Here is a 17,214-nt window from a genome sequence, read left to right on the forward strand (position 1 = left end):
TTTTTATGAAGTCTTTCTCAGGCTACAGATCGGAGCCCAAGAAATGAGAGCAAAGCCTACGGCTATGCAGCAGTCTGTAGCTGGAACACCCACATTGGAGTGACTTCAGCAGCCCCTCTGCTTAAGTTTTATTAATACTTAAAAGTAACAGGAGTTTTGTCCCTTTTCCTCTTGCACGCACTCACTGATCTCAGATCTGAGCAAATAATACGTTGACCCTGGTGAGAAGTGGATCAGGCTCCTGAAGAGGCACGTCTGGGTTTTTTTCTCTCCCCCCCCCCCCCCCCCCCCCCCGCCCCCGATCGGTAACTTACAAATGCAGCTGCACTGTTCTTGTTTTGTCATGAACCTCTTTTCTGTGTGTCTCTCTGACCACAGAAACTAGACAGATCTTGGAAGAGTATGCGCCTATATTTAGTGTATATACATTTTTATGGGGGTGGGAGGGAGAAATGCATTTCAAGAGCAAGAGGGAGACATTGTGATTGGTAGGAACTTAAATCTAAAATCACAAGTTAAAAAAAAAAAATTTCTCTCTCTTTAACTTTGAAGTATGGCTCCTTTAAGAGCAACAAGAAAGGCTGTAAACTTCTCAATCAGTTTCAGCCCTGGTTTAAATCCAGGTTCAGTATAAAACGTAAGAACCTCTCTTTGGCCCCTTCTCTTATTTTACACGGTGCTGACACACTTGTTTATGTTTTGATCTCTCTGGTGTTCCCAAGTGTCCCTTGTGCTCAGGTAATAGGGGAGAACGCCAAGAGGGGATTTATGGACCAAAGATAGTTTGGAAACTAAAGAGAGCTGTCACAGTTAGACTTGAAAAATAATCTTTAAATATTGCAACTTCTGTCTACACGTGGAAATTAGCAGGAGGGGAAGCTTTACCAGGAACTTCGGAGGGAAGGAGAGAACAATTATCTTTAGTCTGTCAAGTGGGGACATGAGCCTGTTGCACAAAGAAAGTTACGTTCTCGGTGTGAGCTTCCTTTCTGTCACTTGTGGGCTTGCTCCGGCGCATAAGGCATGTACGTCCCCGGCCTGATGTTTAACCTTGTGACAGAAGGAGCCATTCCTCCAGCTGAAGCAGCCCTGGTTTCTCTATCACTTTTCCAGCAGCGCCAGCACTTCTCCTTCCTCTTTCCCTCCCCCGGATTTTTTTCTTTAAAAGAGAAAAGTGTCGAGTTGAACTTCCTGCTTGACAGACCCCACTGAGAAACTGATATGGGCCTGATAAGGTGGTATTTATTTATTTTTTTCTGCTGTGAGGCTTCACAAGTCCTGCTTCCCTCCCCCTGCCCCCACCCAGCTTTCAGTACTTCCCAGTCTCGATCCTTCCCGATGCTGATAGTGTCACCGGGAATGTTTGCTCTGAGGCACTGGCGTGGTGACAGGCAGCTGATAAGAAGATGTAGATAATATTATCCACAGTGCCATTGTGGAGCTTCTTGAACCTAGTAGGACCTCTATGTTATACCTAAAAATCTGGGTGGACACTTAGAAAATGAGTTACCAGTCCACGAGTACAGACAAAATGACGAAAGAAAGTAGATGATTTCTAATGCCAGAAAATGCAACACGCTGTTAATTTATTTTTTAAGCAGCTCTGCATTAAACTTTAACATCAAGAGAAGTAATGGGGAAGCTCTCTGCGCACTTACGTGTGTACGTGCTTGCTGTACAACACACCCTGTTTTATCATAAATATTTTAATTTAACATAACTGTGTTCAATTGCATTTCATTGCAACTTGAAAACACACAAACTGCCCACATATCTCAAACTAAATTTGCTTGCTACTAGTCTAATGCCATTTGAAAAAGGATGCTACTGTAAAAGTCGATTGCTGTGAGTAGGAGCATGCTTTGAAAACAGCTGTTTTCTTGGATACATTTAATAAATGGCTGTTTCATTGCCTTATAGGGTAATGTTGCCAAATGCGAGATTCCATCAGAGTAGTGAATAGTGAAGCAAAGAATCCGCGTTGAAAGCGGTGTGGTCATTGCATTTTCCTGTCTTCCTCACTGGGTTCAGCTGGTCCTCCAAAAATTCAGAAATAACTGTTTCTCACCCCAGTTAGTGAAGTAAGAACAGTCAGTCACAAAAGTAGATATCTGGTTAAAGGGCTGCGATACTTTCGAGTCACATACCTATCGGCGTTGACTGGTACCTCCTGATGGAAAACCTTGCACATAACTAACCATGATTATGAAACCTTCTTGTAGTTTTTCCCCTATAAGAAAATATCTTGCAAGTCGTCATTTCAAGATTATATAACTACTAACTTCAGGAGATTAGATAAAAGCAGACTTCTTTTTCTATTGAAGACATCTTTCAGTGTACTGTTTGTATTATATGATGTCCAGATAACCAGGTAGAGTCTTTGAATACAAATAAACAGTGTATGCACTGAACTGACCCAAATGGATGCTAGCTTCTATTTCCTTCTAAATGCATATTTCTTTTGCCCTTTTCTTTTTTTAAAGTACGTTTCAATTTAAGCTAGAGCCAACCAGTCTTGCTTTCTCTTGCTTTGCCTCAGCATTTTTTTTTATAAAGTACAGCTGTAAGCAGAGGAGTTTTGCATAGACTGAATGCCACAGAAATCTGCAGTAAATAGTCTGCTTTGTTGTAGATGTTCCTAAGCAGTATATTTAATGAGTAATGATCTGTTTACTGATGGAGAATACCTTCTCTTTGAAGAAGGCTTTCATCCTAGCCAGCCATGTTTTTTTGGTACTGTAAGTAATTGAACTGGCTGGTGAAGTGACTGCTGCAGTTTGGCAAAAGCCGATTTGTCATGCCTTGTTATTTTACTGAGGAACATTTCTGGGAGCTTGCGTTCTGTAAAGTCCTTCTGTTAAACCTGTATTGTGAACAAATGCTTGTTACCACGTTTATTAGAAATACTGCTTAAATAGACATTCAACAGCAAAGCTAGTCAAATTTTAGGGGAAAGAAAGGTGAAATCAGTTTGCGGAGTGGAGACTGGCACTCTGCAAATGAATCGTCATCAAGATCTGTATGTACTGGCTGGTGTCCCTTAAATTAACAGTGCTTTTTATTAACACTTAATACCAGCAGGCATTTCTTCACGCAGAAATTAGGTTTTTGGCAAGTTAAATGATTGCTCACTTCTGAGAGTGGCCCTTCCTTCCCACTAAACGTGTAGGAGTTAGACTGTGTTTTGAAAAGAGATAATGATGGTGGCATATCTAAATAATCATTACCATGTCTTTGTATTTCAGCACAAACCCACGTTAATCCAAAGCAGCACAGTGCTGATAAAGAGGAGCTCTGTCAGAAAAGCATCCCAAAGAAGGAGCACAGTGTGAAAGAAATCCTGAAAATGGAATCCAATCCTCCAAAAGGAAAAGACTTCTTCCAGACCAACATTTCACCAGTTACTCCAGAAAAAGACTTGGATGATTTGCGTAAGAACTATAGCCCAGAGAGGTGTTTCTTCCCTCGAGTTGTCTACCCGATCCGACCTCACATTCCAGAAGACTATCTGAAAGCTTCCTTAGCATACGGGATGGATAGACCCAGCTACATTACTCACTCGCCCATCCAGACGTCTACTACACCAAGTCCTTCTGGGAGGAGCAGCCCAGACCAAAGTTTAAAAAGTTCAAGCCCTCACAGCAGTCCAGGGGTCACGGTTTCGCCTCTGGCACCTACTTCCCAAGAGCACAGAGAGCCGTACTCTTACTTGAACGGATCATATGGCTCAGAAGGATTGGGGTCTTATCCTGGATATGCACCCCCTGGCCACCTCCCACCTGCCTTTCTACCATCCTATAACCCCCACTACCCCAAATTCCTGTTACCTCCATTCAATATGAGCTGTAATAACCTGAGCGCTTTGAACAATATCAATGGCATCAACAATTTCAATCTCTTCCCAAGGATGTATCCTCTTTATGGCAACCTGCTCAGCGGAGGTAGCCTTTCCCACCACATGTTGAACCCCACCACGCTCCCCAGTTCATTGCCCAGTGAAGGAGGCCGTCGATTGCTGCAGCCTGATCATCCGAGAGACTTCCTCATACCAGCACCTAACAGTGCCTTCTCTATCACGGGCGCTGCTGCCAGCATGAAGGACAAGCCATGCAGCCCCACCAGCGGGTCACCCACAGCTGGTACAGCAGCCAGTTCAGAACACATAATGCAACCTAAACCTACCTCAGTAGTGTTGGCTGCCACCGGCGGTGAAGAAGCCATGAATCTCATTAAAAGTAAGAGGAATGTGACCGGTTACAAAACCCTCCCATACCCACTGAAGAAGCAGAATGGGAAGATCAAGTACGAATGCAACGTTTGCTCCAAGACCTTTGGCCAGCTCTCCAATCTGAAGGTAGGCAGTGGAGAATAAGAAACGAGCCTTCTTGGAAGGCTCTGGTTTCTCCCTATAGGTTATCTAGGAAAAGTAGGGACAGGCCTCCCTTGCTTGTTAGGCTGTTTATCAGTCTGGGCTTAATACGGCATCCCCCAGCAAGAAAGCATGGTTGTAAAGAGAGTGTTTTAATACTGACGCCACCTAATTAACTAGATAACATTGTATTTTGGTAATGGGAATCTTCCACTGACTTTAGGAAACATCTGAAAGTACTTTTGTTACGGTACTGGAAACTGCAAATTGTTAATTGCTTTGTCTCTCCCTAGGTGCACCTCCGAGTACACAGCGGAGAGAGACCATTTAAATGCCAGACTTGCAATAAAGGCTTCACGCAGCTGGCTCACCTCCAGAAGCACTATCTGGTACACACGGGAGAAAAGCCCCACGAGTGTCAGGTATGTAACACATCACAGAGACAACTTCCCTCAGAGGCCGAAGAGATGGCCGGGCCCGTGCACACCCTGTGCGGCATGGGCTGTGCTACAAACCCCTGGCTGCTCAGGACTGGAGTCCATATCGCAGCCATTTTCCAGCCCTGGTGCAGCAGCGTCTGTGAGACAGCAGGGTTGGCTTTAGTCTGCTAGAGCAACATCTGCCTGATACAGTTTTGCCATCGGCCATACTTGAAATGCTATTCAGCAAATATTTAAATAAAAAAGATGGGGATTTTTTTCCCCTTGTGAGAAAATGTGAAGATATAAAAAGCTGCTGCTTCATCCTGCCGTCTCCTCCTAGGTGTCTGTGATTTAAACCATAAAATCCCCTCCCACTCATTCACTGTTTCTCTGCCACCCCCCACATTAGGTTTGTCACAAGCGGTTCAGCAGCACCAGCAATCTCAAAACCCACCTGCGGCTCCACTCTGGAGAGAAGCCTTACCAGTGCAAGCTCTGCCCGGCCAAATTCACCCAGTTTGTGCACCTGAAGCTGCACAAGCGTCTCCACACCCGGGAACGTCCCCATAAATGCATCCACTGCCACAAGAGCTACATTCACCTCTGCAGCCTCCAGGTCCATCTGAAGGGCAACTGCCCTGTCGCCCCTGCCTCCGGCCTCTCCATGGAGGACCTGAATCGAATCAACGAGGAGATCGAGAAGTTTGACATCAGTGACAATGCCGACAAGTTGGAAGAAGTGGAGGACAATATCGACTTAACATCGATCGTGGAGAAGGATATACTGACCATGCTCAGGAGGGAGATGGAAGGAGCTAATCTGAAAGCATCTCTACAGAGGAACCTGGGAAATGGACTTATCTCCTCAGGATGCAACCTTTATGAATCGTCAGATATGTCAATTATGAAGTTGCCTCACGGTCACCCACTACCTCTGTTACCTGTAAAGGTCAAGCAAGAAACAGTTGAACCAATGGACCCTTAAGACTTTTTGGCAAAGTGATTTTTTTTTTATTTATGACTTGGCAAGTCAGGGTGCCTGTAGCAGTTGCTTGTACATAGTTTCAATGCTGCAAAGCAATCTTGGCTTACAGTAGTCTCCCTACGCTCTCCAGCTGAAAGAAGGAACTCCAAAGTTGCTGTTTTCTCAGGGCATAAAAAGAGGCAAAGGACTGTGCATTGCCTCGCCAGTTACTAAAAGACAATCATCTATCCATAATTATTTTTTCAATGATAGTACTTCATAATTTATTATGCAATTAATCATTCTAAAAGCAATAATTAGCAAAATGTTTACAATGACTGGAAAATTCATTGTAATTTTTACTTTAAATGTTTTTATTTTTTGTTTTATGGCCATTCTTTGTAGATATTTTTTCTGCACATCTGTTTTAAGAACCTAAGATGGGGGTTTCAGTAAATGTGTTCTATGTACCCATGTCTTTCAAACAAATGTGGTTTTTTGTATTGCCAGTTGGACATTTGACATACAGAATCCTAGATCCCTCAGTTTGAAAAAAATGCTGTGTACTTTTATGTGCAAATCGCCCCACTGGGGATTGAAAAGGGGGAAAAAAAAATCCCAGAGTAGCAGCAAGCAGGGAAGAAACTGCTACTCCTGCCTCTCTGAGGACAGGAGAGAGATTCTTCTACCTGCAGCTCTACCGGGAACAGATGTGGCACAGCAAACACCTACCTGCTATGGACAATACCACAGGTTTTTAGAAAACAGCTACAGCCCCACAAATTGTCATGTAACTTTATGACCAAAGGAATGCATCAGCTTAAACTGGCTCTTCCAAAATAAAATCTCACTTACATTCTTTTGTTTCCAAAAGCAGTTGAAAAGCAAAACACACAAATATTCTTAATATTCTGCCTAAACCGAGGGTTTGGGCAGATTTCTTTCTTCTCTCTCTCTCTTTTTTTTTTTTTTTTTTTTTTTGGCCAGAGCCTTCCAGGGATAAAAAAAAGATGGTCAGATTCCCTGAGAAAGAAGGGGTTCGGTTTTACTTGTATTTCCTCTCCCACTTTGCCTGGGTAGAAGTGGGGAACAAAGTCCTTTCCTGGCACATACATTTTTTTTTCTTCCTTCCTGTAAGACTCAGATTTTTCTCAGTATTTGTGTTTGTACATTTTGTTAATTTAATTAAAGAAGAAAAGGGCATTGCAAAGTTGTTGAACAACAATTACCTCAGTGCTTGTGTCCAGTGGTGCAGACAATGCTGTTTTATCTAAATGCTTTGCTACTTTAGAGAAGAAACCAAAATGTGCACAGGGAAAGATAGAATGCACGTCCTTTTATCTTTTTGTTTTGCTAAGCCCAAAGATGCGATGGTGATGTTTGAGGTGTAGCAAAGAACACATGTATATTTATAGATATATTTATACCACTATACTATATATGTATATGTATATATATTTATACCACTTAAGTTGTGAGCCAAACCGTGTAATAAAACCTATTTTTCATCTAAGTGTGAAAATCAGATGTTATCCAGTTTTGCATATTACCAATGACCTCAAAACCAGAAGGTTGTACTAAGGCATTCATCACTTGCAAGTACGCGTGCACAGCTCTCCAGGTGAAGCCTGAACTTGCAAACACCTTATGTGAATAATGTCACCCACACGTGGCGTCTCAGCGAATTCGGTGGGAATGACCCTGATGGGGGTCATCGGTCCCCTGCTCTCCCGGCAGTCTGTACTGGGGGGAAGGAGGCGGGTGGTCAGTGAACAAACAGCCAGAAAATGTAACTGAAGGAACTTGACAAGAAGCCACGTACGACCCGTGCGTGGTGTGTTCACAAAACACGGTGAAGGGCAGGATGGAAGTGAGTTGGGGTGAGCCCCTCTCCTCGTTTTACCCTGCCATTGATGTGTTGCACGGTCAACTGGCATAAATATAAGTAGCATTATTACACACCTCCCCTCCCTGTATATCTTTTTGTCTAGTTATATTCTTACAAATTTTAAAATCGCCTACTTCAGCAGTCCAGGATTCGGTGATCTTTTTTTCAACAAACTTCATTTTAATGCCTTCTGTTAAAAAAAACACCAAACGATCCTGAAATACAAGTCTCTCAACACAGCTTTTGAAGGACTACAGTTCATTACATTTCCACTCCTGCAAATTGTGAGGCTGACATCTTTTAAATGTAGCAATAGTTCATAAATATAGTACTTACTTGTAGGATAAACCAAAGTATCACTACTCTGTCACTGGACACACACTTTTCCTATTATTTGCCTGTAGTGCTTTCTTGTATTTGATACAAATTTTACAAGAATTTATATGCATCAGCTTTAAGAATTGTTACTTCTCTTTACTGTTTCCCCTTCCCTTAGAAGTTTTACATGTGAATGTAGCAACAATCAACAGTGTTTGGGGGGTTTTTTTTTGTCTCTCTTAAGAAAGACTCTGACCAAAGTTAACAGGCTTTTTACTTTGCTAGAACAACAAACTATCATATGTTTACGTATTGGTTTACATCATTATTTATGTGCAAATTGTCAAATGTAAATTAAATATAAGTGTTCATTACTTTACTGATGCTTCCCTTGTCTTCAATCTCTGCACTGACTGCGTGCGCAGCCTCGTTGCGGGGCGCCTTCCCCTCCCAGCCGCAAACACGGGCTGCGCTGAGAGCGATGACGTCTCCAACAATGCCGACTTCTGCCTTTGTGGGCTCTGATGTTCCACGATTGAAAGTTGCAAGCAACAGTGCCAGAGCCGAATACCCTGGCTTTGTTAATTATGCCGCTCTCTTCAGCTTTAGCCAATACCTTAAAAAAAAAAAAAAAAAAGTTGTTTTTTTTTTTTTTTAAAACCCAAGAATTTTCAGTGTTTCAATGGAAATACTTGAATGCTATCTGCCTTGCAGATATGTGACCAGGGTTCTCATTTACATTTTTCCAAATGATTGTCATTTCTGGCCCGAAACCCTAACCACTGGGACCACAATGACACACTCAAAATGTCAGCGTGAGACCACTTAGTGCTGTATCAACATGGTGGGAACTGCATTCAAAACAAATGTGGATCTGTTTTCACTGCTCACAAACGAGACGCAAATGCGAACTAAATGCGGGAGAAGGTCAAGTGTCCGTTCCCCTACCGCCAGCTCAGCCAAAAAGTAACAACAGGCCAGGATGCCCCAGAAAAGTTAATTCAACATTTGCTACTTCCATCATTTACCGTGAGATCTAAACCAGAAAGGCCATGTGCTGCCCTGCCCTACCTGAACGTTAAAGAAATAATGTTCCTGCTCATATTGAGACACTCAGCGCCGTATGATGTTTTAGAAGTATTTCACTGTCCTCTTAAAAAATTCATTTAAACATCTGTCTCAAGAATTTGAAATACTGCCAACACTGAACTGTGGAGTTAAGAAAACCAGAGCACTGTTGTCATAAACGTGCCAAATGCAACATGTTATATTCCTATATTCGACAGGGCTATTGCTGTAATAATTTAAAAAAAAAAAAAAAGTAGGATAACCGTTACCACCATAAATCATACTTCATTACTTGGCAAAGCATTATGTTGCGCTGGAGAGTTATGTCCTGGGGACACTTGTAAGCTTTAGAAGATGTTTAATAAAACACATTACATAAAAAGACAATGCACGTTATAGATCACAGCCTCGCGAGGCCGAGCCCGGCAGCTGCTGCCTTGGTTTCTGGCAGCCCCCACGCCGGCTGGAAGCCGCTGAAGGCGCGTATTGCGACCAGAAATACAGCTGGTTTCAGCCATGGCAACACCACCACCACCAGGTCGGCTAACCGCAACAGCGTTAGCAAGGTGCGGAGGGGGGGACAGCTCGGCCTTTTGGGTGCTGCTGTAAGACACAGCCTTGCGAGGCCATGTGCCCCAACAGCGAGCCACGGGCTGCCCACGGGTGGGCTGGATGCCCGCCGCGCTGCCATCAGCATGAAAATGTGGGGGGACCAACCGCGATGTGGCCAGGAAGGTGATCTGCACTTTCCTCCCATGTCTTTGCCAGCTGAGCTGCTTTGCCACAGGATGGGGCAAATTACAGCTGAGATGAACTCAAACACAGATTTAAGGAGGATCGTGCCCTTCTGGCTGGTTTATAACACCCCGTATCTCAGCTGGGTGCTGGGCAGACACCGCTAATTCCCAGCGTGGGCAATTACGACCTTGAGGTCGAAAATGAAAAACGTGACTCACCAAGGGGGTATGAGCCCTTCGGGTTCAAATCAGCGACTGCCGGTGCGCAGCGGTGTCCCAACACGTGCTGGGACTGCACTCCGCGCGGGACGGGGCCCAAAACATTTGCTGTCCTTCAGAGGCGTTACGTTAGAGTGAGGGAAATAGTTGTGGCTGTAATTAAAGGCAGCCAGGAAACACTTGGTTAATTACTGCATGAGGCAGGGCTGAGTGGATGCAGTGCAGCTGAGGAATGCGCCCGTCACAGGACAGGTATCTGAAAAACACAAGCTGTCACGGTGGCCTAAGAAAAAGTCACCGATGGCATTGAGGTAGCCTCCCTGGCACTGAGAGAGAGGTCCCTCTCCTCTGTGCGGGGTCGGGGTAGACTGGCAGGGAAAAGACAGCTGCCTGGGCCGGGATGTGGGGGACACAGGTGGAAATTTTGGCGACTTCAGCACTAACCAGTCCTGCCTGAACAGCGGGAAAACATGACTTTTTGTCAAAGATGTGACACTTCCCAAGAACACGGGTGTTTAATTTTTCATCAGATGCTGAAAAATGTCCATCCTGCAACCAGCAGCACCTGGAAGTGCTGGCAAATAGCACATTTGCACACCCATCAAAGCCACATTTACACCAACTGCGGGCAATGGCTGAAGGCTCATAAGTGTCCGACACGCCGCAGGACTCTGCTTTCACTCGGTTTTGAACAAGGTTGGGGACAATGGTGGAAAGGGAAGGGGAGGAGAACTGCTAGTTCTCGCCGAGCCCCTGCTGCCTTGGTGCCTACTTTGGATGCAAAGTTGTACTCGTCTCGTGCCAGAGGGATCAGAGGTCGATTGCTTAGAGATGCGTGCAAGCAGACATCGCCTCTGCTCATCTTCTGCTTCAAAGCCAAGCTTCCTTACCTCCACCATGACAGCTTGCAGCTTGGCACAAGTCGAACGGCTAAGCCCAGCACAGGGGAAATAAGGTGATGCTTTCCATCTCCAGGCAGCACACGCTCAGCTGGCTTGGGCTGTTCAGCTCTGCAAACTTCATCCTGCACAAGCTCACCTGGCAAAGACACCTGAAACATAGCCAGGGCTCTTGAAGCGTCTCTCATCCCGTGCTGATGTTGTCTTGCCACTCGCTATAAAATTCTCCCCGGCACCCTCTCCTAGGGCAGGGTGATGCAGCCCCATGTGCCAGCCAAAGCCCAGCACCTGAACGTCTGTCTCCTGGCACATCAGAGGCACCTGCCAGCCATCACATCTGGCCGCAAACTGCCTTCTGGAGTTGGGGGTTAAACAGACTGACTGCCATGAGAGGTAAGCCAGGGTCCTGAGCAGAAGCCCAGCAGCGGGGCAAGGAGCTGCGGTCAGTGGGTGGGTGGCACGCACCCCTGGGAGGAGACCCTGCCCAGCAGGGACCTCCGCAGCTGGCAGGGAGGAAACTCCAGCACAGGGCATGCGTGAACTTCTGCTCCTTTTTGATGCCAGGGCTTGGGCCAGAAACCTGTGCCCAGAGCACGGGGATGGGTGGCACTGGTGTGTGCATTGGGCAGAGATCCCTAAAAAGAGATGCCTGCCCGCCCCGGGAAAGGGAGATGGGCACTCAGAGCTCTCCCTGCCCCGCAAGCTGGTGGCCAGGCACCTTGGTGGCACACGGGCGCAGTGGCCCTTCCCTCCTCCCCGGCTGCGTGTGGGGAGATGGTTGGGATGCCAAACCACTTAGGTAGGTGTGACCAAATAGCCCTATTGAAGGGAGCCAAACCAGTATGACTTCCTTATTGTGCAATGATTAATAAAGGCCTTCAGATCTTTTTTTCCATTAATTGTGAATAGGCAAGTCCTTGATCATTTCCTTATCCAAGGAGCGAGTGAGATTCCTTACAGCATTCCTGCCCCAAAGTGGCTGCACTGCATTGGGAAGAGAAGCGATTCCTGCAATATTGAAACCACGCACAGCAAAATCAAAGGCTGAAGACCTCTTTCCCAGTTCGCCTGTGATGAGGACTCGGCCATCACAATGTGATAGCAGGCTTAGGGTTAGGGACACCCCGACGTTCCTGCCTTTACCAGGATTTACACGGTAAATCCTAACTTAAATGAGCAAAGCGCAGAGTAGCTTTTGGGCAGGAAGAAGAGTGCGGCAGGCAGCAGTGCGTACAGGATTTCTTGGATATTATAGTCTAGGTTCCCAGCTTCCCTACAGCTTTCCTATGGCAAAACTTTCTGCGGGAGGACTGTCCCTCCGCAAACTGCAGGCAACATTTGCTTTCCCCTGTCCTTAGTCTACCTTGTGTATTCAGATGACCTTTTTTTCTTAAAGGACAGGTCCTGCGTGTCTTTACAGACAAGATCTGCTCTTCTTGTCATCCTCAAAGCCCCGTGCAGAAATTCTTTAGTAAGCGGGGAAGGTTTGGTTTCAACTGGCTGTGCTGGGGCCATGTCCCCAGGCAGGGACCCAGTTAACCAGGCTGGGTGGTGTCCCTGAAAGGTCTCACTTTACTTGCAACCGGTCATGAAAAAAACAAAAGTTAGAAATTTTGTAGAAACTGCAACCAGGTGCGAAAGGGAGCAAGGATACATGAAAAGTGAAAATTTGCCTTTTTAATAAGCCGTTACAAGTTAGTTGGGTGTTTAGGAGAGAACACGCACTGGTGCTTATAGTCATTCAGAGAAGATTTTATGTGTGTGTGTGCATGTGTGTGTGTTTTTAATGAGACCAGAGGGTGCAGAAGAGGGCTCCTTTTCTAACCTATATTGCAGCAATTTGTGCATGTCTGTAGCTGTGGGTGTTATGTGCTTTCTACTCTGAGTGGTAAGTTTCAGTTTGATTCTGCTCTCGAGAGCTGCGGGGACAGTTTGCACTCGCCTTATCAACGCAGAATCCAAATAGCTTCACCATGCGCCCGGCCCCCTGACACTGCAAACTGAGAAAATACACTTTAAGCACAGAAAAGCAAGTGTGATGACAACCAGAGCACTTTTTCTCATCTAAGAGCATCCCAGTCTGCCAAAACCCTCGCGCCCCAATCAGCAGGGCAATAAGCTGCCTCGAGAGCCGCAACCTCGGCACCGCCCCGAGAGGCCCTGGCCAGGACCCTGGGGAGCAGAGCCGGGACCCCGGGGCTGGGCTCATTCCTTACATCCCCACTGCCCTAAAACCCTGCACCACCTCCTCTGGCCCCTTGCACTAATGCCCCAGCACTGGGCAGCTGCAGGAGGGCCTTGCCCATCCCCATTCCTCCCTGGGCTAGCCCTGAGCAAGCCTGGCTTCAAGCCACCGACCAAAATTGTGCCCATGATTAGAGACGGCAGCAAGGGAAGGGCAGGGCAGGTACTTCCATGGCCCTTGGGAAGCAGCTCTAGTTCGGATCCAAAGACTCGTGGTCTCAACAGTCCCTGTGCTCAGCCATGCAGCTGATTTCCAAATGAGCAATGCTATCTAAATCTGTTTGCTAAAAATGCCCGTCTTTTAGACTACACACCAATGCCCATGCTGCCTGTCCCGCTGTCCCCAGACGGGCTGTGACTGAGCGGTGCCCCACGTCCTCCATCCCTGTGCCTCCTGCCTAGGGGTCCTGTGTGGCCACCGGCCCCATGGCAGCAGCCCCGGTGGCCCATCGCCCTCGAGAAAAGCCTGTTCCCTGCAGAGAGAGACCCCACTGCGGCCTCAGCAGTTGCTGACGAAATCTGCAGAAAGATGTCCCCCTGAATCTGGAGCCATTCGGGAGGAATTCAGCGCAGTTCCCCTGGGATGCCCAGGTTCTTCTCGCCTTCCTTGGGTGCCACGGACTGCAATTCACGGGGAGCCTTGTTCGTAAAATACCTGGGTGTTTCTCAAATGAAATTACAACCTACATAGCAGCTAAGGGCGACGTGCAGATTTCCTCCCTCCCACAGATCTGCTTGAGGTTTATAATCCCCCCCCCCCCCCGATACAACATTCAGGAATGACTGTGTCGTTTGCTACACAGTCACTTGTCCTGCTTGAGCTCAAAAAGGAGCCCAGGAGACGAGGTGGAGCAGTAGCTGCAGGTACAGCTCCCTCTGCCCTGCCGCACGCAAGCAGCCCCGTCTCCTCGAGGGCAGGGGCAACGTGGCACAGGCCCTTCTGCTGTCTAGGGGGGATTATCATCCTCATTCTGCTAGCGAGCACCCAACAGAGGCAGGCTGAAGAGCTGAAGGTGCAGATCATACTGAAGGTACAGTGCTCTCTGGTTTCCTTCAAAATCTCAGCTACATGTCCCAATTAAGGAGGCCAGAAAACAAGGGCCCCCCGTGACCATCAAGCACATTCTCCTGAAGCAGCACACACCCCTGCAAAACACTCTTAAGAGCCTTGTTAGACATGAACATCCTAAATCTCAGTCCCTTGCCACTGGCCTCCTGCCCGCCAACTCCATCTGCGCCTGTTAGCCACAAGGGAACACCTCAACCCCATGTGAGTCTGACTCCAAAAATACATTCAGAGATGGACCCAGCCACAGAGTTCAGGTTCTCACTTCCCCCAGATTTGGGGCATTTAAGTCCAGGAATGCCTGTTGATGCCATTCCTAATGCATTTCTTTTTTTTTTTTTTAAATTAATTTTCAATTTAGTTGTTTAGATCAATCTCAACACTAAGGCAGTGATGGGCATCTATGCAGGAGAATGTATCCAAGTTTAAGCTTATCTTAACAATGGACATCTAAAGAGACTTTTTTTTTAATCCAGAAATTTCAGTATTTCAGGGCCAGAGCTCAGTTTTGCAGCAAGGACAGGGACCCAGGAGCCAAGTCGGCTGGGCTCTGGTTTTGGTACCTTCACTAACTGGCAGTGAGGTCTGGAAGAAGTCAGTTGACCTTCCCATACAACGCCCGACTCATTTGTAGAATAGGTACAAGACTTGTGTAAGTTGTGGTGTAAGACTAATATTTGTACCTTGTTTTGAGATCCTCCGATATGTAACAGCATGTATTTTTGTTGTTCGTAGAGAGAACAGGTTGTTTATAGTACTATCTGTAATATCATCATATTTAGAAGTCCTCACTTATGGGCTACGACTACCCTGAACGCAACAAAAACTCTCTCTGCCCCAAGGAGCTTACAAACGAAGCACTATTAAAAACCCAAAAAACCACAGTGGCTAGGTGCAGAGCTTAAATTTCCATTTTCTCTCAGCATTTTCCCACGAGGGGATTGCATGTGAGAGCACACAACAGAGAGTCAGATCACACCCGGTTCGGTTGCTCTGGCATGCCATTTGGCAATACAAGAATGACATAAATTAAAGTGAAACCTCTTCACCTCAGCCTAAGTGAAAATGTGAAGAGCGAGGGGGGAGAGGAGGAAGGGGGGATATTGATCCGTATCTACTCAACAGTCAGACCAGTGGTGTGGTGGCAACAAAAGACATGCCTTTGCTTTTTCAGTAACTAATAATCTATAGAGAACCATTTCCTCTTCTGCTGTTAAGATAACACATTCGCCACCTCAGCTGCATGCAAATAATTCGTGCCTCTGCTTAACTAATTTACCTCTCTGGTGCAGACAGAAGGGCAGAAACCTCCCACCGGTGTCGACCGATGTGCAACACTGAAAAAGGAGCCAGCTCACCCAGAACTTTCTGAAATGTTCAAATCGTTAGAGGACAACTGCACCAAACGCACTGCAGGAGAGAGATGGCTTCGTGAGATTAAACGGGTTATTTTTGCCGGTCTTCAGTGCTGCCTCTGACCCACATGTGGGTTGCAGGCTGGAACTGACATTATCCCAAGAAAAGCATTTGATATCTCTGCACATAGACCACAGCTGGTCAACAACTCATCCCAGATTTAAACACAATATATTAGCTCTCATCTGTTGCCAGAAATATTACACGCTATTAAAAGCCTGGGCCCCCAGAAGTGTGCTGAAATGAAGTGGGCCTTCCCTTCACATCGCTTAGAAACAAACGGGTATCGGGTCGGACATGTGTCTGTATCTGATGCAAACCTTGTTCTTATCAAAACGCTGATGCTACTTTCACTTGCTCGCATACGTACACCTCTCCCAGCATTAACGCTACATGAGCAAGGTTGCAGTGTCAAGCACCAAAAAGTTCTGAAATGCCAGAATCCACGCATAAGCTTCGGGAGCAGCCCTCGCTGCTGGTTTTGGATCATGCACTGGTTTTCCCACAGGACTTCTACCTCCCTCAGCGCACAGGGTGGGAGATGCTCGTCCTGCACAGGACGGGGCAGGTTGCCTGCCCCTCCTCCCGTCTCCATCGCTGGCCACGCAGCTCTGGCCCTTGGGCTCCCGCCCCACTCTCCAGCCAGGGCCGGTTGCTCCTCGGTGCTTTTGGTGAGCCCGTTGGGAGGGTGGCTGAAGGCTTCACCTGTGTCACTCAAGGTCCATGTGGGAGAGGAAGGTGGTATCCCTATGCATGACAGAAAAAGAAACAAAATACAGGACCTGTAAGTCAAATATTCTCTTTGGGTGCCCAGGACAGTTTATCCCAACTGAAGTGGTATTTGACTGTAGCATAGCTCATCCTAACTTCACGGATCACTGGGAATCATCAATGCCTTCAAACCGAGCACCTAAAACCAGAGAGTGCTATACTACACAGCCCGTGAACATTCAGGTAAAGTGACTTGCTCCGTGCTATGCACAACTCCTTGGGTAACAGCCAGTGAAAAACGTGTTCCTCCCAGGCAGCACCCAGCTCCCTGGCAGAGACAGCCCCTCTGTCTACCCCACTCCTTTCAACAGAGACCACCACCAAGATGTGGGGTTTACAGATTAGAGCCTCCTTTGGTTCCCAATGCCAAAGGCCGTGGGGAAAGGTAACACGCATCCCGTAAAGACCACATCGTTACGCACATCCACAGGGGCCTGACTCAGCCTTAATTCTGGCTTTTCTCGACCTCCCAGTGCCCGAGCTTGCCGCCTCGGTGCTGTTCTCACGGGCTGCCTGGGCAAGCTCCCGGGTTTCAGAAAGCACGTGCATCAGTGAGATTTGTCCTGCTCCGTGGCTGGCCTGGGGTATGTCAGTACAACCCAGCAGGATTGGCATTTTCCATGAATGAAGCCACCAGCTCTGCTGGCCGTCGCACTGCTGCCAGGAGCAGCCTGTCACCTGCTGTGTAGACTAGCACGGGTGGGTGGTGAGCCTCCATGCTCTTTCTCTCCATCCTTGTTACCTTTCTCATCCTCCCCTTCCCTGCGCCCAGCCCCGTCCTCTTGCCTTCTCAGTGAGCGTCCCTGGGGCTCCCGGCTCCCTGCCGGTGCTGC

At 47.0% G+C, this 17,214-nt stretch overlaps 2 protein-coding genes across 4 annotated transcripts in view; one reads left to right on the forward strand and one right to left on the reverse strand.

The window, feature by feature from the left end:
- PRDM1 (PR/SET domain 1) overlaps positions 1-8,303 on the forward strand; it is a 102,399-nt gene extending 94,096 nt beyond the window's left edge. For all 3 annotated transcript variants that reach the window (XM_075498471.1, XM_075498472.1, XM_075498470.1), the window contains 3 exons: positions 3,246-4,354; positions 4,663-4,791; positions 5,201-8,303. In XM_075498471.1, the coding sequence (XP_075354586.1) occupies positions 3,246-4,354; positions 4,663-4,791; positions 5,201-5,776 (1,814 nt within the window). In that variant the 3' untranslated portion in view covers positions 5,777-8,303. The remainder of the gene's footprint in view (positions 1-3,245; positions 4,355-4,662; positions 4,792-5,200) is intronic.
- The window catches only part of ATG5 (autophagy related 5), a 112,800-nt gene continuing 103,750 nt past the window's right edge, over positions 8,165-17,214 (reverse strand). The window contains exon 9 of the transcript XR_012775219.1: positions 8,165-8,577. The gene's annotated coding sequence lies outside the window, so the exon portion shown is untranslated. The remainder of the gene's footprint in view (positions 8,578-17,214) is intronic.

The sequence above is a fragment of the Mycteria americana genome, chromosome 3 (genome assembly GCF_035582795.1).
Source record: "Mycteria americana isolate JAX WOST 10 ecotype Jacksonville Zoo and Gardens chromosome 3, USCA_MyAme_1.0, whole genome shotgun sequence".
In the NCBI taxonomy this organism is placed as follows: Eukaryota; Metazoa; Chordata; class Aves; order Ciconiiformes; family Ciconiidae; genus Mycteria; species Mycteria americana.